This window comes from Danio rerio, chromosome 7, assembly GCF_049306965.1.
Source record: "Danio rerio strain Tuebingen ecotype United States chromosome 7, GRCz12tu, whole genome shotgun sequence".
Classification (NCBI taxonomy): domain Eukaryota; kingdom Metazoa; phylum Chordata; class Actinopteri; order Cypriniformes; family Danionidae; genus Danio; species Danio rerio.
Window position 1 is genome coordinate 8,977,501 of NC_133182.1, and position 22,500 is coordinate 9,000,000.

Consider the following 22,500-nt stretch of genomic DNA (forward strand, 5'->3'; position numbering starts at 1 on the left):
TCTCCCATCAAGAAGGTCGCTGGTTTGTATCCTGGTAGGATCAGTTGGCATTTCTGTGTGGAGTTTGCATGTTCTCCCCATGTTGGTGTGGGTTTCCCCCGGGGGCTTCGATTTCCCTCACAGTCCCAAGACATGCGCTATAGGTGAATTAAATAAACTAAATTGGCCAAATGAGCGTGTATAGGTGTTTCCCAGTACTGGGTTGCGGCTGGAAGCACATCTGCTGTGTAAAACATATACTAGAAAAGTTGGTGGTTCATTCCACTGTGGCGACCCCTAAAAAATAAGGGACTGAGCCGAAGAAAAATTAATGTATGTATTTATTTATTTGTTTTCTGAACATGCATAAACAAATCCCCAAATCATGCATTATTTCTTTTCTAATTGAACGCCTTTACAGTTTTCTCATTGAATATGAAACAAAAAAATCTTCCCGCCTCCACCGAAGTGCATGTATGTTTTAGTACACTGTGAGTGTATTTTCCCTTGGGCTGGAAGCGTGTCAGTACATTCCCGTTTGTTTCAGAATGCAATGACTTCATAAGCCTCACTCAATGGAAAAGCTAGAGCGTGACTAAATACTGTATAGGGTGTGCGTGTCTGTGTTAGGCATGGGCTGGTATAAGATTTTGAAGGTATGATGATAACCTTGGTTAAAAATATCATGGTATTGTGATTGTTGCTCTAAAATAAGTTATTTTTAAATGTTAAAAACAACAACTTTTTTCCCATTGAACAAAATATGTTTTATTTTAAGGAACATTCAAATTATTTTGTTACGGTAAACTTGTCAGGCTAAACAATAAAGATAAGTGATTGATTTCTGCCGTCTTCATTAGTTTGGAAATTTTACTTTTCTCTGGATATAAAGTGAAGCCACTGCACTCTTCAGGTCTATGCTGGGATGTTGGTGTATAAGGGCGTACTCAGTTCCCTTGAACCAGGAGAAAGCAAGCTTGTCGCCCCTCCCTTCTCCCCCGATGGCCTGCACTCACATTACACTCTTACCAGGGCTCTGGGCACTCTTACGTCATCGATGATGCGCTGTTAAGTAAGCACAGTGGGGATTTCTTTAGTTATATCGTTTTAGTGGTCAAATATTTCAGCGAACAGATCCGCCACTTGTGGCGCTCATAAACAATCATAAAGTCCTCGTGCTGCAGGAATTAGGAGGTTTGCTGAAGGTGCAGCAGTCGTGCAGTGAGTGGTTTGCATCTTTAATAATATACGACAGTTTGCGTTCATAAAATTAATAAATCCATATGAAACGGCCCCTTAAAAGTCAAGTCTCGCTTTCAGTTTTGGCCCAAGCCCAAGTGAACCGAGCTCAGGCACACTTATTCCAACTTGGCCAGGGCCGGCCAAGAGAACCGCGCTCAGCCCGATTCAGAGCACTCACACTTCTCAAACGATCCGGGAAACGGGCCTGGGCACAGTTCAGATAGCATAGTGTGAGTACGCCCTAATTGATGATGTGGGGGCTTCTTTTCTGGACAAGATACTGTTGCCCTAAAAACTAAATAATACAGAAAGAATGGTGTAACAAAGTTTTAGTGGTTATAAAACCTTGACTTTTTCAAATTGCTTTAAACCTTGTAACCGGTTATCATCCAATTATCACTTCATCTGTGAGCCACAGACATGTGCAGAGTTGGGTGTAACGCATTACTGTAGTCTAATTACATTTTTGGGGAACACAGTGATGTAACAAATTATGTTTTAAAATTGTGTAATTTGATTACAATTACTAAAGTCAGTTTAATTGTTTTACTTGCGCTACAAATATTGGCCTCTATTTTGACGATCCAGACGCAAAGTCCAAAGCGCAGGGCGCAAAGCATTCAGGGCGTGTCAGAATTCAATTTTGCTATGTTAAGGACGGAAAAATCCGCTTTGCGCCGTGGCGCATGGTCTAACAGGGTTGAGCTTATTCTCTTAATGATTTATAGGTGTGTTTTGAGAATAAACCAATCAGAGTCTCATCTCCCATTCCCTTTAAGAGTCAGTTGTGTCGCACCATAAGCGTATTTGCTATTTACATGGCAGACTGTAATTGGAAAAACTGAACGCTTCACTAGAGAGAAAACAGTTGAACAGAGCATCTGCAGTGTGACAATGAGAGATGAGTCTCATTCTTTACTTTCACTTTCACTCTCGTGGACAGGGAAACATGTTGTACACACAGACATCCATTAGCCTATAAATAATAAATTTAGTTTGTTAAGCGCAAATATTTGTTTCAAAACTATTTCTAAATTCGGTTCTAATTTCCAGCAAACGAATAAATGAACAATAATAACAAAGTGTGCCTAAAACCTGAGTTATTTCCATTACACATGCTGTGCTCCATATGGCCTGAAACCTGACAGGTGGGCAAATTTAAGCTTGTTTTTAATAAAACAAATATATATATGCATATAATAAATAATTCTGCTACTAATTATAGCATTATACAAAAGCAAATTGTTATGAATAAACTGAAAAAGTCCCCCGAGATGAAGAAGGCATGAAGGCAGTGGTTTTTATATTTGTGTAGGCTAGAAAATAATGTTTTGTAATATTTAAATTCTTTTTCATTTGTAAAGATATTGCGTATTGTTGTACACACTGTGTGTATTAAGCAGTGTGTAAGCGAGGGGCACCAATTACGCGCTCTGCACTGGACTATAGACCTGCTTTGGTCCGGTCTAATATAGTTCCTCAAAATAATAACGCGCCAGCAATGTGCCTTAATACGCCTCCTTTTTTTGACCAGGATGCCTTTGGGCGCACATATGAGCGCAAAAGCGTTTGCTATTTAAACAGCGTGGTGCAAAACGTTAAAACGACTCTTGCACCAAGCTGAAACTGGCAAACAACATTTGTGTCGCACCTTGCGCCTCATTGCGCCGAGTGTATGATAGGGCTTTTAGTTTTTAGAAGAAAAAAAGCTTCTTTAAAAAACACATTTTCTGCTGCAATGTCAGTTAGTAAGCTGTGCTTTTAAATTGCTGGAGAACACGAGATGAAATAGCTGCTGTCGTATGGAGCTAATAAAATGCCAACACAATCTGAATTTGAATTGTGTTATTTTGAATTAATGACAATTGTAATTTAATAAATCTGAATTTTTATGTCGATAAAAATTGTTTGAATTTGATTTTCTTTATTTAAAAATCAACTCTTCCCTGTTGATCACCCCTACTTTCTACCCCTACTTGGGCCAAACCTACTTTCTGCTGAATCTAAATTTCTTCATCATGAAAATTTAAACTGTATTTCTACAAACTGAATTGCAGTCTATGAATTCAGGACACAAAAACATCTGAAGATGTTCCATATTAAAGTTATGAAATTCAACTTCAAATTAAGCAATTCATATTCAAAACAATTTTTAAAGGCATATAAAAATTCTGATTTATTAAATAACAATTCTTAATTTAAATAAACACAAATTCAGATTGTTTTGGCATATTATCAGCTCCATACTGTCGAGAGAGGTTTGCTTTTTCCAGTGGAAATGCAGACATTACTTTGATTTCATTGAGCGTAAAAACAAAAATATTGCTGGGAAATTCAGTCTATGTCCAGTCTCTAAAGAACTTTCGACTACTTTTAACTCGACCAGCAACTTGTTCAAGCACTTGAACAGAAAGCATTCTACAACAATACTCATCATGTTCTCCCCGTGTGCATGTAGGTTTCCCTTGGGTTTCCTCCCACCGTCCAAAGACAAAGACCATAAGTAAATTGACTACTCTAAAAAAGCATCTTAGCCAGATACAGTTGAAGTCAGAATTATTAGCCCCCCTTTTTATTTTTTCCCCCAATTTCTATTTAACAAAGAGAAGATTTCCAAACACATTTTTAATCATAATAGTTTTAATAACTCATTTCTAATAACTGATTTATGCCATTTATTGCCATGATAACAGTACAAAATATTTGACTAGATATTTTATAAGACACTTCTATACAGCTTAAAGTGACATTTAAAGGCTTGACTAGGTTAACTTAGGGTAATTAGGCAAGTTATTGTATAACGATGGTTTGTTCTGTAGACTATTGGAAAAAAAATCAGCTTAAAGGGGCTAACAATTTTGACCTTAAAATGGTGTTTAAAAATTCACAACTGCTTTTGTTCTTGCCGAAATAAAACAAATAAGACTTTCTCCAGAAGAAAAAATATTATCAGACATACTGTGAAAATTTCCTTGCTTTGTTAAACATCATTTGGGAAATATTTAAAAAAGAAAAAAATTCAAAGGGGGGCTAATATTTCTGACTTCAACTGTATACCTCAGCACATTCACAAGCAGGGGAGTTCTCGAGACCTGAGCTCAAACTCCCCTCTTGTCCTTCAAACGGGTGGAAGCCCCGGGTTCAAGGATATTCTGAGCTCAAGGCTCTCTCCCGGGACAGCATGCCAAACAAACTTTATTATCAATCATCAGCTAGTTGTGAACTCTTGAAAGAGGATTTTCATCATAGGTTGCTCTTTAAGTGTTTTGAATATGTTGAGCTGCTGTGATCAACCCATTGTAATGTTTTTCAGTGAATATTAAATCACTGAAAGAGCTGCAGTTTATTTTGTATTTTTATAGGTTTTGTTTACCTCAAAGTAAAGTGATTAGTATAATTACTTTTGGCATGAAGTAATTAATAATGTAATCAGATTACAATGTTCCAGTAGTAATCAGTAATTTGTAATCGATTACTTTTGAAAGTAACTTACCCAACACTGGACATGTGTATGTGCACGAGCCTGAAGTGTTTAGTGTTTGTTGCGCTTCAGTGAACGGTTTCTGCTCTTTCTACAGGTGGTCTGGGCACAGCAGCAGGTGGTGAAGACACGGGTGAAGCGCCACGCCAGATCCGACTCCAACCACATCAGCTTCAACGATCCCAAATGGTCCAACATGTGGTACATTGTTAGTAGATATTTCACACATTCAGTCCTGTACGTCGTATCTGTGCTGTCTCTGCTTATTGTTTAAACATTGTAACTCAACTGTAACTCACCTATTGTCGGTTTATTTAATCTGTGCAAAAGCATGCTCTTCCAGCTTTGTTGCAATATCATTACATAGTCATTTAGCAGACAATTTTGAGGAGGAGTTCGGTGATTTAACAACAAGAGGCAATACACACAAGAAGTGCTAATTATGCAAATGTATAGGCATTATATATATATATATATATATATATATATATATATATATATATATATATATATATATATATATATATATATATATATATAATATGCCTATATATAATGCCTATATATATATATATATATATATATATATATATATATATATATATATATATATATATATATATATATATATAGGCAAAAATAAGGCAGACTCAAAATTGTATAGTGTTTCTTTCTAGAGATATGAAGTAGTTCTAAGAAAGTATCTGGGTTAAATGTGCTAGACTGGTCTGAGTGTCGATAAAATGAGAGATGAAAGATTGCGTTTTTTACAGGTGGTTTGTTATTCCCACTCAACTGTATGAGGCACACTCAGAAATGTATGATGTTTTTTTTCTAGAGATATGGAGAAGGTTTAAGAAAATATCTAGTGGAAGTGAGCCAAACTGATGCCGGTTTTGGTTAAAATGTCAAAGATGAAAGATTGTGTTCTCTGCAGGTGGTTTGTCAAGCCCCCTCACCTGTATGAGGCAGACTTAAAAACCTATAACTTTTTTTCTAGAGATATGGAGAAGGTTTAAGAAAATATCTGGTGGAAATGTGTCTAACTGATGCAAGTTTTAGTTGAATTGTCAAAGATGAAAGAATGTGTTTTCTGCAGGTGGTTTGTCAAGCGCACTCACTTGTATGAGCCTCACTCAAAAACGTATGTTTTTTGTTTTTTAGAGATATGGAGTAGTTTAACAATTATCTAACAATAATATAACCATCCTTTTTAAATTTTTGTTGCTTCACAAAAACACAATGTTTAGTTTTTATTATGGGTACACACACATATATTAAAAGCACTTTAAAGCTTTTAAATATATACAGCGGGGAACACATCACCATTTCTCTCAGAAAACACATTTCTAAAGGTGCTGTTGATTTGAAGTTTTCACCAGATGTTGGTAACAACCAAGGAAAACCATATATGAAAAGTAAACAATATTAATCAGTTCACATATGAAGTAATGTGTAATAAAATGAAATGACGCAGGGAAAAGGTATTGAACACATGACGAATGGAAGGTATAGAAAGGCAGCTAAATTCTCTCAGTAGTTCTTCAGCAACCCTCTGCCCTTCCTCAGTTTAAATTAATATCAGTTGCCTCAGTTCAACATCTACTTTAGCAGGAGGATGAAGACGAAACTGAAACTAGAGTGGACATTTCAGCAAGACAATCATCCAAAACACAGCCAAGGAGACTTTCAAATCCTTTCAGAGAAAGAAAATCAAGCTGTAGAATGGCCCAGCCAATCACCTGACTCGAATCCAATAGAGAATACGAAATAAAGATCAGATTTGATAGACGAGACCCACAGAACCATCAAGATGTTTACACTCTGTTAAAGTCAGTGATAAACTCACACCTGAGCAATACATGTGACTTCATTCTCTGTATGAGAGACGTCTTTAAGCTGCCGTCACCAAAAAACCCTTTTATATAAAGTATTAAGTACGTTTTATTAGCTCAGTACAGTCATTCCATTATTACACAGAACTCACTTTTCAGATTTTTTTGGTTTTGTTTTATTTGTGTTGTTTTGAGTTTTTACTAAAATGAGGTTCAACTCTATGTCAACAGCTCCTTTAGAAACTAATCCCAGGAATAAAAACATGACGTGTTCAACACTTATTTTTCGCCACTGCATAACGCTTATCAGACAAAATTAGACTAAGAAACTAAGGGTGCTTTCACACCTGCCTTATTTAGTTCAGTTGAATCTCACTAGAGTTCATTTTCCCTTTTGGTGCGGTTCGTTTGGGCAGGTGAGAATGCAGCTATCGTACTCGAGTGCGCACCAAAAGCGGATCAAATAAGCATACCTAGACCTGCTTGAAGAGGTGGTCTCAGTACGTTTTCAAACGAACACTGGAGCGGTTTATTTGTAGTGAGAATATGATTCGTACTAAAACAGGTCCAACCGCAAAAAGTACTGCGCCTTTTGGACTAAACCAGCTGCCGTAGGCCGATGCGCTGTGGATAATGGGATATGGAGGAAAAATATTTGTTGACAGCGCTTTACCAACAGAGAGAGGGGAAAACATTACCTGATGGATCATTGGTAATATTTCCGCAAGATGACCATGTCGCAGTTTAGCTAGCTAAATTAATTCACGCCTCCTCCTGAAGTGAAGAGATGCATTAGAACACTGTTTTCCAGCCTCGGCCGCGCTTCATTCTCGAAATGTATAGTTTGTCTAAAGCAGGGATACAATCAGTCAGCGCAGTCGTCCCTCCAGAGTAAAAACAACATTTTGTGTCTGCCGGTTTGTTTACTTACGGGAGTTCATTGGCATTTTCCCGCACATAAATTCTGACCAATCAATAAGCAGTTTAGGAAATATGTTCCACAACATCTGGCCAATGAGAGATGTGGATTTTGTCACATGACTGCATTTTGGTTCGTTTTACTTGGTTCGGACCAAAGCCAGCAGTGTGGTGTGAAAACGACCCAAAGACAGCAGAATATCATTTATTGCGCTTGGTCCAGACCAAATGATGCGAACTACAGATGTGAAAGCACCCTAAGTTTCTTTTGCCTGTGATACAGTAGACCTCAGTTCATTTCAATCCTCAAATCTATTTTGCATGAGGAAACAGCCTCAAGTTTTTTTTTTAATTCTTCACTTTCGCCAATTGGTGAAGTTTTTTTGTCCTCGCTTCTGTCGCCACTAGCTTGCTTGGTTCAGGATCTGTAGAGCTGCACATTGATGGATTTGCTCTTCAGTGTTTGGACTCTCAGTAGTGATTATTAAATCACACTGATCTGAGCTGAACTGAACTTAAACTCTGAAAACTGAACTACACTGTTTCAGTTTACTATGATCTTCTATGTGAAGCTGCTTTGACACAATCTACAATGTAAAAGCGCTACACAAATAAAGGTAGATTGAATTGAAATGAGGAAACAGCCTCATGTGGACGGCATGGTGGCGCAGTAGGTAGTGCTTTCGCCTCACAGCAAAAAGGTCGCTGGTGTGTGGGGTTGTGTGTTTCCCAGTGGTGGGTTGCAGCTGGAGGGGCAACCGCTGCGTTAAACGTATGCTGGAAAAGTTGGCGGTTCATTCCGCTGTGGCAAACCCTGATGGATAAAAGGACTAAGCCGAAAAGAAAATGAATGAATGAATGAATGAACAGCCTCGAGTTCATCACAAACTCTGTGAATTTCCAGGTTTTCCTCATCAGTGTGCAATATTTCATCACTGCTTAATCAGAGGGAAGCACACGTTTTTAACTAAAGTGAAGGGTTATATTATCTAAAGCTAAAAGTACCTGCATAATAAGTGTAAAACATTTTAAGTAAGACAGCATTCATAAAAGTTAAGACAACAGATTCTTAGTATGTGTGTGTTTCTGTAGTGTTTGTGCTGTAAAATGGCTTTTATAGTCTTCATGCAAATATGAAAATAGTCACTGATTTTTTTTTTCTTCTAAAATTGAGGTAATTTTTGGAAAAAGTCATCAAACTTCAGGAAAATAAAACATCGTTTAGTTTTTTTCTGCTGTTTAAATGGTCATTTAATTGTAATTAAGCAAGTGAACGCTCGTTTGCAGTTACTCCTGGTGAAACGGGCCGCTGATTTGCGCTTCATTAAACCGGCTCGTTTGTGAAGCTCCTGTTGTTTTATTTGGTTTCTAGCAGGACTGTTTTTTCATGCCTCATAAAAACTGAACCCTGTGGAAGCCGTTTATGAGCTGGTTTGTTTCCCTAACAAGCTTGAAGCTTTGAATTACTAATGCATTTGTTCAAACACTGTCATCTTTCGGGGCAAATTTCAGTCACAGGCATTACTTTGCATGCGGTTGTTTTAAGAATCAGTAAGTCCTGCTTGTCTTGACGTTGCTTTTGGATTGAAAATTATATCTGTGACCAACAGAAGTCCAGCATAACCATCATAAATGACATCAGCTGTAATGAATTATGAAGGTTAATTCCAATCAACAGAAGTAAAACCTAAATGTAGGCAAAGTATGTCTTTACATGACTTCAACATCACCAGCACTAAACTTCTGAGATCTCTTTCATTCTGCGTTAAAACATGTTTCTTCTTAAGTAACAGCCTTGAAACTGCAACCACCTAGCAACCACCCATAACTCAGTAACACCCTAGAAACCACTAATCAACCACCCAAAACGATATATTAAGATCCAGAACGCCATAGCTTTAAGACCTTTTTAACTGTTCAGAACACACCCTAGTAACTTCCCAGAACTCCTTAGTAACACCCTAGAAACTACCTAGCAAAACATAGACCCTCTAAACACCATAGCAGCCACTCAAAACATACTTTAGTAGTAACATCATATTGATCGCTTGGAACACCTTAGCAACACCCTAGCAACCACACAGAACTTCTTAGTAACACTATAAGAAATATCTAGCAACCACAGAACACTCTAGTAACACAACCACCAGAAACATTCTAAAATCCGGAATGGTTTAGTAGTAACAAACTATCAACCACTCGATGCCTTAACAACACCTTAGCAACCATTCAAAACTCCTTAGTAACACCATAGGTGTTACCTAGCAACCACATTGAACCTACTAGTAACACCCTAGCAACAACATAGAACTTCTTAGTAACACCCTAGAAACCACCAATCAACCAGGTGGTAAATTCTTTAAACAACCTAGCAACCACCCAAAATGTTTTATTGAGATCAAGAATGCCCTGGCTTTAAGACCCTATCAACCACTCAGAACACCCTCAAAACACCATAGAAACCACCCATAACTCTTCTGTAACATCCTAGCAACCACCCAAAACACCCTAAGACCAATAATGGTTTAGTAGTAACCAACCAGAACACCTTAGTAACACCCTAGCAACCACATACCTAGAAACCAACACCCTAGAAATTACATAGCAACCATATAAAACATATCAAAAGCACTCTAGCAGCCACCCATCCTAGTAAGACCATGAATGTTTTTTAGTAGTAAAAAAATGCAGAACACCTTAGCAGCAACCTAGCAACCACCCAGACCTCCTTAGTAACACCATAGAGACTACCTAGCAACCACATAAAACACTGGTAATACCCTAGCAACCATCTAAAACATTCTATTAACACTCAGAACGCCTTTGTAGTAACACCCTAACAACCACTCAGAACACCTACACATTAGCAACCACCCAGAACTCCTTACTAACACCTCAGAAACAACATAGCAACCACATAGAACACACTAGAAACACCAAGACCGAGAATGCTTTAGCTGTAAAAACCATGCAAAATACTTCGCTACAACCTAGCAACCACCCAGAACTCCTTAATAACACAATAGATACTACCTAGCAACCACATAAAACTATATTAACACCCTAGCAACCACACAAAACATCCTATCAGGACCAAGAATGTTTTGGTAGTAGCACCCTTACAGCCACTCAGAACACCTTAGCAACCTCCCAGAACTGCTTGGTAACACCCTTGAAACAACATAGCAGCCACATAGAACACACTAGAACACCTTAGCAACCACTTAAAACAGTTTAAGACCGAGAATGCTTTAGTTGTAAAAAACATCCAGAATATCTTAGCAACAACCTAGCAACCCCCTTGAACTCCTTAGTAACATAACAGATACTACCTAGCAACCACACAAAACATCCTATTAAGACCCACAATGCCTTTGTAGTAACACCCTAACAACCACTCAGGACAGCCTAACAACACATTAGGCACCAACTTCCATAGTATCACCCTAGAAATAACATTGCAACCACATAGAACACACTTGAACACCCTAGCAACCACTCAAAACGCCAATAATGCTTTAGTAGTAAAAACCATGCAGAATACCTTAGCTACAGCCTAGCAACCACCCAGAACTCATTTATAAAACAATAGAGACTATCTAGCAACCACATTAAAACACTATAAACACCCCAGCAACCACCTAAAACATTCTACTAAGACCAAGAACACCCTGTAACCACTCAGAACAGCTTAACAACACCTTAACAACCAACTCCTTAGTAACACCCTATATACAACATAGCAATTGTAAACACCCTAGCAACCACTCAAAACAGCCTAGGACCGAGAATGCATCAGTAGTAAAAACCATGCAGAATACCTTAGCAACAACCTAGCAACCACCCAGAACTCCTTAGTAACACAATAGATGCTACCTAGCAAACACATAGAACACTTGTAACACCCTAGCAACTACTTAGAATATTGTACTAGACCTCACAATTCCTTAGTAGTAGAAGAACACCTTAGCAATTTCCTAGCAACCATTGAGAAAACCCAACCAATCTCCTTCGCTTTAACACATTGACGGCAGGATGAAGAGAAGGACAGTGGCGTTGTTGTTGTTGTTGTTTTTGATCAATAATTGTTGAAAAAGTGTCCATGCAGATTCCTCCATATATCAGTATCAAAGAGTACCTGCTTCATAAATTAGAGCAGACACCATTAAAGCTCATGGTGTGTTTATTTGGGCTCTCTGTGATTGATGCAGTGGCACGAAGCAGTCACGGTCTGTTTTCAATCGTCCTCTGATGTCGACTTCACACCGGGACGTCTCTGCCGATCGTGTCCTCAAAACAAGGTGCACAAAACAATCATATATGAGGCCCTGAAGGACACTGGAGCTTCTGAATAAACATGAATCATCCCATTTCATTTACAAGTTGTGACATATTTCCTGACAGACGGGATTGAGCGGGAAGGTTACTGAAGTACACTGCTAACAATTTCCTGTAGAGTTTACAGGAACTTACTGGCAGCAGTTCACCAGTATCTTATAGGAAATCTCTTGGAGGAAAAGTTCTGTATTTTCACTGACAGCACCGTTTATTTTGCTGTATGTGTGTTTACAGAATTGCAGTGTTGGTCAAGCTACTTGGAAAACGTAGTGAACTAAACTATTAGCTACTCTACTTTTATTCATTAGTTATCTTTTCCGCTTAGTCCCTTAATTAATTAGGGGTCGCCAATTGTCTGTAGTGTATGTGTGTGAATGAGAGTGTATGGGTGTTTCCCAGTGATAGGTTGCAGCTCGAAAGGCATCCGCTGTGTAAAACATGTGCTGGATAAGATGGTGGTTCATTCCGCTGTGGAGACCCCAGATGAATAAAGGGACTAAGCCAAAAAGAAAATTAATAAATGTTTTACACAGCGGATGCCCTTCAAGCTGCAACCCATCCCTGGGAAACACACATACACTCTAATTCACACTCATACACTACAGACAATTTGGCCTACCCAATTCACCTATACCGCATGTCTTTGGACTGTGGGGGAAATTGGAGCACCCGGAGGAAACCCACACGAACATGCGGTCCCACTGCGCCACCGCACCACCTAGTTACTCTGCTTAATGTAGCTTAACTATATATATATATATATATATATATATATATATATATATATATATATATATATATATATATATATATATAGATATATAGATAGATAGATAGTACAGAACTACTTGGTAAAACCATAGAAACTACCTAGCAACCACACAGAACATTTTAGTAGCACAACAACCAAAAGCATTCTAAAACCCAGAATGGTTTACCAGCAACACCCTAGCAACCACTCAGAACTCCTCGGTAACGCTACTTAGCAACCACACAGAACACTCTAGTAACACAACCACCAAAAAAATCCTAAGACTCAGAATGTTTTGATAGTAACACCCTAGCAACCATCCAGAACTCCTTGATAACACTACCTAGCAACCACGCAAAACAATCTAGTAACACAACTACCAAAACATCCTAAGACTTTGAAGGGTTTAGTTGCAACACCCTAGCAACCACCCAAAACTCCTTGGTAGCACTACCTAGCAACCACACAGAACACTAGTAACACAACCACCAAAAACATTCTAAGACCCAGAATAGTTTACTAGCAACACCCTAGCAACCACCCAGAACTTCTTGGTAACACTACCTAGCAACCACACAGAACACTCTAGTAAAACAACCAACAAAAACATTGCAAGACCCAGATTGGTTTACTAGCAACACCCTAGCAACCGCTCTGAACTCCTTGGTAACACTACCTAGCAACCACACAGAACACTCTAGTAACACAACTCCCAAAAACACCCAAAATGGTTTACTAGCAACACCCTAGCAACCACCCAGAAGTCCTTGGTAACACCATAAAAACTCCCTAGCAACCACCCAGAACTCCTTGGTAACACCATATGAACTACCTAGCAACCAAACATAACACTCATAGTTTTGGATGTTTTGCTGTATCTTTAAAATGAACACACTGATCCTAACATCTGAAATACTTTGTTTTTCTTTTTACGTGGACTTTAAAGTTGCCGGTGAGGTTGGTTGATGATTTCTTTATCTTATTGTGTTTCAGCACTGTAGTGATAAAAACAGCCGCTGTCGTTCAGAAATGAATATCCTCGGGGCCTGGCAGAGGGGCTACACGGGTCGAAACGTAGTTATCACCATCTTGGATGATGGCATCGAGAGGAACCATCCAGATCTGGCTCAGAATTATGTGAGATTTTGATTTACTTCTTTCTTTATTTTGTTGTTGCAAATATTCTGTTGCAGATAATAATGGCGGGACACACCCATCCATTCATTCATCAATCCATTAAACCATCCATCCATCCATCCACTCAAGCACCCACCCATCAATTCATCCATCCATTTACCAACCATCAATTTATCCTACCATCCACCCAACCATCCATACATCAATCTACCCATCCATCCATCCATCATCCACCCACCCAACCAACCAACCACCCACCCATCCATCCACCCACCCACCCACCCACCCACTCAAGCACCCATCCATCTATTCACCCATCAATTCATCCATCCATTTACCCACCCATCAATTCATCCTACCATCCACCCAACCATCCATACATCAATCTACCCATCCATCCATCCATCCATCATTCACCCACCCACCCATCCATCCATCCATTCATCCATCCATCCATCCATTCTGCCACCCACCCACCGACCATCTAACCATCCTTTCACCCACCCATCCATCCATCCATTCATCCATCCATCCATCCATCCATCCGTCCATAAGTCCACCTATCCATCTATTCATCCATCCATCCATACACCCACCCACACACACAACCACCCATCCACTCATTCACCCGTCCATCCATCCATCCACACAGCCACCCATCCATTCACCCACCCACCCATTCATTTATTCACCCACCCATCCATTCATTCATCAATCCATTAAACCATCCATCCACTCATGCACCCATCCATCTATTCACCAATCAGTTCATCCATCCATTCACCCACCCATCAATTCATCTTATCCATCCACCCATCCGTCCGTCTGTCCGTCCGTCCATCCATCTATCCATCCATCCATTCTGCCACCCACCCACTGACCATCTAACCATCCCTTCACCCACCCATCTGTCCGTCCATCCGTCCATCCATCCATCCATCCATCCATCCATCCATCCATCCATCCAATAATAAAAATAATAATCGACCAAACGATCGATTATCGATCCATTCATCCATCCATTCACCCACCCATCAAATCATCCTACCATCCACCCAACCATCCATACATCAATCTACCCATCTATCCATCCGTCCGTCCGTCCGTCCATCCATCCATCCATCCATCCATCCATCCATCCATCCATCCAATAATAAAAATAATATTCGACCAAACTAACAAAACTAGGCCATTGCCTCAGCAAATAGCTTAAATATTACCCAGTGTTATTCTTAACACTTTGCTTTTTTCAGTTAGCATTAGTCAAATGATTATTACAAAACAATATTGTTATATATATCTTTCAGATGATTTATTGAAGGTGTTTTCTTCATGATTTAGGACCAGCTTGCCAGTTATGATGTGAATGGCAATGACTATGACCCAACGCCACGATACGACGCAACCAACGAGAACAAGTGAGTGAAAATTTACGTTTGTTATATGTTACGGAAGTGGGCATGGCAAAATGACTCAACAGCGCCACCTATGCACATTTGATGAACTAGCCCCCGAGCTATGACTTGTGCACATGTATGAAAATTAGCACACTTGTCAAACATGACAAAACCTACAAAAAAGTCTCTTGGAGCGAAATCTTGAATCCAACAGGAAGTTAGATAATTTTAATTTCCTGCGGCAAAAAAGTGCATTTTTTCGCCATTTCTAGGTGCTGTATTTTAATGAACTCCTGTTAGGGATTTAATCAGATCAACACCAAAATTATAGATTATCATCTAAAGGCCTTGGCGATGTTAAATTGATGTTAAAGATCTAGCGTTTTTTTCAAGGGGCGTGTCTGTTGCGCCCTCACAAACTTTGACAATTCGCCACGAAACATGAACTTGTTATATCAGGCATGCATTGCCCGATTTGCCTCAAAATTCACACGTTTGATAAGAGTCCTGACCTAAACACGTTTACATGCCAATATCCACTTACTGTTATAGCGCCACCTGCTGGCAACAGAAAATGACATGTTTTACAGTATAACAAACTCCTCCTACAAAATTTAGCACATCGAATCCATGTTCCATTAGTTTAGTCCAAAGGCCTTCATGATGCTACATTATAAAGATCTAGAGTTTTCGCTAAAGGGCGTGTCTGTGGCAGACTGACAAATTTCAGTGCTTCGCCATGGAGCAGGAAGTACTTATAACTCAGCTACACAATGTCTGATCTGCCTGAAACTTCACAGGTTTGATAAGATTCCTCTAGTGAAGACATCTACACGCTAATATTGAGTCAGTTATTGTGCCACCTGCTGACTGAAGGAAGTCTGGCATAAATTAGTGATTTTCTTAGATTTTTATTTTTTTTTTACATATCAGCTTTAATTATTGTTGTTCGCTGTTCTCTGTCATCCTAAGGCCACCAGGCGGGGGTAAAGCCTGGTTTATACTTCTGCGTCAAGTGACCGGCGTAACCCACGGTGCAGGCAACGCGCGCAGCTGTGCATTTATACTTCTGCTGCTGTCTCTGTTGGTCTGCATTAACACTTCCCAAATGCTAGTTGGCAGTGAGGTGTAAATGTTCCCCTGTGTCGAGTTTCTTCGCTTCTGTTTAGCTTTTCCTGAACACTCCCTGGTTGTACAAGTGACTCAAACTCGCTCATTTTGAGGCAGGAACCGGCGGACGTGCAACAACTTTAACTATGAGGTAAACACAAAACAAAACTTTCCATCCGGAGCTCCTTCACGGGACTCCACACTCGTAAACAATCGCTCGCGCCCAGACTCGTCAGCGCTACCAAGCCGACCAATCACAGAGCTTGCGCTACGCGTCGTTTCGACGTGTAGTTACATTTTTTTGAGAGGTGCACGTCAGTGACCCTGACGGCCACGGCGAAGGGCTATGCGTCAGCGCCGTAGCATATGCCGGCGTTTGACGCAGAAGTATAAATCAGCCTTAAGCCTAGGTGCGAGTTCTTTTTCTTCGCTGCTTGTTCTATGTTTTATATTTTCCAAAGAACGTCTGTCATTCACATTCTCGTCTCGTTTTTAATAGTCAAGGAAAATATCAGTTTGATTTTATTATAGTTGTTATCATCACTCACTTTTTATTTCGTTTTCATATAGTTTTTGTCTGTAGAAGTTTGTTCGTCACGAAAATTATGATAAATTTTTCGTCAATAAAATGAACACTGTTTCCAACAGAAGGACCTCCACTGCAAACAAAGAAGCAAATGCTCAGGCTTTGATTGAAGACGCATTTTTTTTTCAGCGGATTAACTTGCACTGATTAATTAATTACCTGAAGAATAATCATGTGAGCTAGCAAAATAAGCATTGCAAGCTTAAATTTCCCATGCAGTGATGCTGACTATTGCGGATACGCACATTGAGATATCGATGCTGGAACCATATATTGTGCAGCCCTAATTTGAAGCAATTACAATCAAGTTGTAATGCCGGATCTCATGTGGATTTGCGTGTCAACAGAATAAAGAGGCTTTCTTTTGTGCTGAAGCACTGAAACCAATCCAATCCTGCGGGATTGACGGTGGTGTGGATTTAATTGAAAACGTCTCTGTCTTTGATAAGCACCTGATTTAATGCTTGTTCTCCGCTCATGTCGCATGTTTACCAATGAACTCTCTGCCAAGAGCTCAAGCCAAACTTCAAAGCTCTGTTTTCGGTAAAGCTCATCAGGATATTTGAAACCGGAAAACAATGCAATGCTCAATTCATTTTTGAAGCGCTGAACGTGCCTCCTGGAGCAGAAACTTTTATTGAGTGAGGAGGACACACACTATTAAAAGAGGCTGCAGTGAAGAAGTGCACTGAGAGCGAGTGAACAATGCATGAGATAAAAACGCAATTAATGCACAGCTAATGCAGCCTGCAGCGATCTGCTGGAGCGGTGATGGACGGAGGACTGACTTTCTGTTTTATCCTCCTGAGACCCAAAGAATTTATTTATTTTTTTTTTTCTGTGATTTACATCCTTTGGGTTAAAAAAATTCTACAATTCAGAGTTTTTACACTTTGTTTTTATTTTTAATTTTACAGCATGTTCACTGTAGTGGACCACATGACCATTTTAGTTTGAAACGACCGCGACAACAAAACTGTACAGGATATGGCTGTAAAGGGATATTAATCCAATATTAATGTAACAAAAACTAAACAAAAGCCATTTTTTCCCTTTGTATTGAAATTCCTGAAACAGTTTAGTCTGAAAGAACTTAAAAAAAGAAAAAGAAAAGAAGTGATGTTCATCCAAAACAAACTCAACATAAAGTAAATTAAAACTGATTGTCATTCTCTAATTGTCTCTAATTCTCTCTAATTCTCAGATTTTTAGACTCTTAGGGTGCTTTCACATCTGTGAGGAGGCTGTTACAGTAATCCAAACAAGTTTCAATTGTTCAGAAGGTTTTCGAAAACATTTTGATGGTCTTTTTTCTTTATTATTTGTCTATGAAGTATATTTATTATTTTATATGCTTGCTTATATTATATATTGATGACAGAAATAACTGAAATTAAATACATTTTTAAAATACAAACTAATCGCGTGCGTGCGTACGTGTGTGTGTGTGTGTGTGTGTATATGTATATATGTGTATGTATGTATGTATGTATGTATGTATGTATGTATGTATGTATATATATATATATATATATGTGTATATATATATATATGTGTGTATATATATATATATATATACATATGTGTGTGTGTGTGTGTGTGTATATGTGTATGTATATATATATATATATATATATATATATATATATATATATATATATATATATATATATATATATATATATATATATATATGTGTATGTATGTATGTATGTATGTATGTATGTATGTATGTATGTATGTATGTATGTATGTATGTATGTATGTATGTATGTATGTATATATATATATGTGTGTGTGTGTGTGTGTGTGTGTGTGTGTGTGTGTGTGTGTGCGTGCGTGTGTGTATATATATATATATATATTCATTTATTCATTCATTCATTTTCTTTTCAGCTTAGTCCCTTTACTAATTCGGTGTCACCACAGCGGAATGAACCGTCAACTTGTCCAGCACGTTTTTACGCAGCGAATGCCTATTCAGGCACAGCCCATCTTTAGGAACTTCCACACACACTCATTCACACTCACACACTACAGACCATTTAGCTTGCCCTATTCACCTGTACCGCCTTTCTTTGTACTGTTTGGGAAACCAGAGGACACAGAGAGAGCTTGCATACTCCTCATAGAAACGCCAACTGACCCAGCCGAGGCTCGAACCAGCAACCTTTTTGCTGTGAGGCGACAGCAATACCTACTGGACCACTGCGTTGCCCTTTATATATACAGTATATAATTTTATTGTTGGTTATTTGTTTATAATATTGTTTACTTTATGGCGGCATGGTGACGCAGTGGGTAGCGCTGTTGCCTCACAGTAAGAAGGTTGCTGGTTCGAGCCTCAGCTGGGTCAGTTTACGTTTATGAGTGTAGTTTGCATGTTCTCCTCCCTGTGTTTGCGTGGGTTTTATCTGGGTGCTCCGTTTCCCCCCACAAGTCCAAAGATGTGTTTTAGGTGAATTGGGTAAGCTAAATTGTCCGTAATGTATGTGTGTGAATGCAAGAGTGTATGGGTGACCTAAGCCACCATGCTGCCTCAATTAAACATATCATGCAGTGTAAAGAGGAGTGATTTATTCATTCATTCATTTTCCTTTTGGCTTAGTCCCTCTATTAATCAGGCGTTGCCACAGCGGAATGAACCACCAACTTTTCCAGCTTATGTGTTTATGCAGCAGATGCCCTTCCAGCTGCAACCCAGTGCTGGGAAACACCCATAAACTCTCACATTCACACACTTATACACTACGGCCAATTTAGTTAATCAAATTCACCTATAGCGCATGTCTTTGGACTTGTGGGGAAAACCTGAGCACCTGGAGGAAACCCACGCCAACACGAGGAGAACATACAAACTCCACATAGAAATGCCAGCTGACCCAGCCGGGGCTCAAACCAGCGACCTTCTTGCTGTTAGGCGATCGTGCTACCCACTGCGCCACAGGATGATTTATTTATTTATCGTTATTTTTTTGTAATAATTGCATTTGTGTTTCTCCTTCCCAGACACGGCACTCGATGTGCAGGTGAAGTCGCTGCTGCCGCCAACAACTCTCATTGCATTGTGGGAATTGCCTACAACGCCCGCATAGGAGGTATGATCATCCCACCAGAAACGCTCTGTTTGCTTGCACGCTCGCCTTATTTCCTCTGAAATGTCAGATGCTATTTCAGTTTCAGCCAACACACGCGCACACACACATACACACACATGGCAGAACTGACCAATTGCCGCAAGTTGCTAAACCCCGATGGAGCAACAGGTTTCTCGATGCAGATAAGACGGGATTATTCCACATGTGTGCACAGGATTAAAGCGGTGAGATGCCCGCGCTCCTGTTTGCAGAGTTCATTACTTTAGTGGACAGCGCACCGCTCCACATTCATGCGCTCATAAGCAATTAATCCTATGAAAAGGCCGATCAGTTTTAATCAAAAAGCGGATTTCATGATATGCCGTCAAGCCATCTGGGGCAGTTTTGTGGAGCTCTCAGCTGCTCTGAAAGACCTGAATGTTTCCGTATTGTACTCGCAGGTGGCGGGAGGCACAAAAAACCACATCTTTGGCTCGAAATTTGGCTCCATGTTGTTCCAGTTGCGTTGCCTGGGGGTGTTCTGAATAGTGAGAAATAGTTTGCTTTGTTTTGTATATAATTCACTTGTAGTAATCTAGTTGTCAGTGTTGTAATTCAGTTTAGTTCAGTTCAGTGTGGTTTAATTTTCAGTGCTGAAATTCCAAACACTGAAGAGCAAATCCATCGATTCAGTGTTAAATTCTACCAGTGTGAGCATTTGACGTGGCATTTATTGCCATACCACTGAAAGCAGCAGCAGATAATTCTCCTCAGATCTTTAAAATAAAATGACTAGCAAACGGTTTTAAAATGAAAGTCTCAACTGTGACTGTGCAAACCAACACCATCAGTCACTCAGCAGACTATTAATAATGTTAAAGAGGTTTAATGTCTATTAAATAGATGAAAAGTCTTTACCATTTCTTTGGGAGTGGCTGGTCGTAGTGATTCCTAATGCCCCAGTATAGTGAAGGGGGCGCCATACTGTCAGTGAGCACCGTCTTTTAGATGAGACATTTAACCGAGGTCTTGACTCTCTGTGGTCATTAAAAATCCCATGGCACTTCTCGTAAGGCAGCGGTGTCAAATCCAAACTTGTTAAGGGCTGCACTGAGTGTTGTGAGTAAAGTCAGGGGCCATACATACATGCACATTCAGTTTTTTTAATTATTTATTGGAGAGTGTATTAACACCTGTATAACATCTCTTACACCTCATTAAACCACATTTAACAAAATAGTAACGGTTTACATTTAATTTGTGTCACAGCAGGTTTTATCTCTATCAAAGCATAAAATAAGGTCTCAAACCAATATAAGCATAAAACAGTACAGTAGGCTAGGATAGAACAGTAGTCTACTTTAAAAACTATTTCATATTCAGAAACAAACTGATGATAAAACAAAAAAAAACAACAACCGATATACCAACAAGCAACAGATGGTTTCTGATATTGTGTTATTGAACTTGTTCTTTTAGCTTTAAAAAGGCAACCTTATCATGAAATTATCCATGCCAACTGTCGATGCCTACAACTGAACTTGTGGATTTCAGAGGAAAAAAAAGAAAGCTAAAAATTTATTAGTAGGTTGATTGTATTATTTAGATTATTTTGCTCCAAACGACCCTTGCACTGGGCTTACATGCCAAACCTAAGAAAATTAGGGATTTTTTTTTAACTCTTACCAGACACCCTGCATCTCTTCATAGAAACAATCTCATCTATTCTAGGTGTAATGTCCCTTGCCATTGCTACTACCCTTACAGAATAATATGGTGGTCTGTGAGGCGGGATCTGTGGGATGTTTTGGTCAGCTTCATTATAGAGAACATTTATTCACCTGAGTATTTCACCTTGGTTGAAATTGTCGATATTCGCTGTCCACATTTTTTTGACATTGTGCTAGTCCCAGAAATATTTAACCTTGTTTACGTTTAGTATAACATTACGCTAACGTCTAAACTAGTGAGTAGGGTAAAGCGCAACAGCACCACCTCAATATTGTAACTGTCACAGACTCAATATTTAAAGCAAGCATGCCAGTTGAACTTCATTACCATAACTTGTTGTCGAGCCTGATTAAATGTTTTGACTAAGGGTGTCACGATCCTCCAAATCCTCGATTCAATTACATTTTCGATTCTAAAGTCACGATTCGATTTTCTATTATGAATAATTAATTAATTAATGACTAATTAATTATTTGTAGCCTACCGTTTAAACTACCTGACCTGCATGGTCTTTGTTTTACCCATAAACAAATCATACAGTAAATGATTAAAGGCAAGATACACACATAATTACCACCTGTCAGTCACTTTTTCTGCGGGACTCGTGAATAGGCAGTGATCTGTGTCGTTATAATAGCGTCGGTAAAAAAGACGCACAACCAACAGGAACCAGCCAACAGTATCTGAGGTGTTCGCTAAAATGACTAAGTACAAGTGAGTGAAAGATTGAAGCAGTCCTCTGACTGCCTGGACCTGCTGTCTCGAGCATGGCTGTGTGTGCGTCTGTGTCTGTGTGGTCACGTGATGTGCATTTTCAGCGGTAGTGAGGAAGGAGGGCTGCTCAGAAATGCCACACGCCACTGTGTATGTCAAATCGTTGTCGTTCTAAAATGCCATTTAAAAACAAAGACAGTGTAA

At 39.2% G+C, this 22,500-nt stretch overlaps 1 protein-coding gene across 14 annotated transcripts in view; it reads left to right on the top strand.

Annotated features, from left to right (window-relative positions):
- The window catches only part of pcsk6 (proprotein convertase subtilisin/kexin type 6), a 174,036-nt gene that overhangs the window by 42,257 nt on the left and 109,279 nt on the right, over window positions 1-22,500 (top strand). For all 14 annotated transcript variants that reach the window (XR_012383102.1, XR_012383101.1, XR_012383103.1 and 11 more), the window contains exons 3-6: window positions 4,800-4,910; window positions 13,538-13,681; window positions 15,023-15,099; window positions 19,784-19,872. Coding sequence is in view for 3 of the 14 variants with exons in the window: in XM_073908047.1 (XP_073764148.1) it covers window positions 4,800-4,910; window positions 13,538-13,681; window positions 15,023-15,099; window positions 19,784-19,872 (421 nt within the window). In the remaining 11 variants the exon portion in view is untranslated. The remainder of the gene's footprint in view (window positions 1-4,799; window positions 4,911-13,537; window positions 13,682-15,022; window positions 15,100-19,783; window positions 19,873-22,500) is intronic.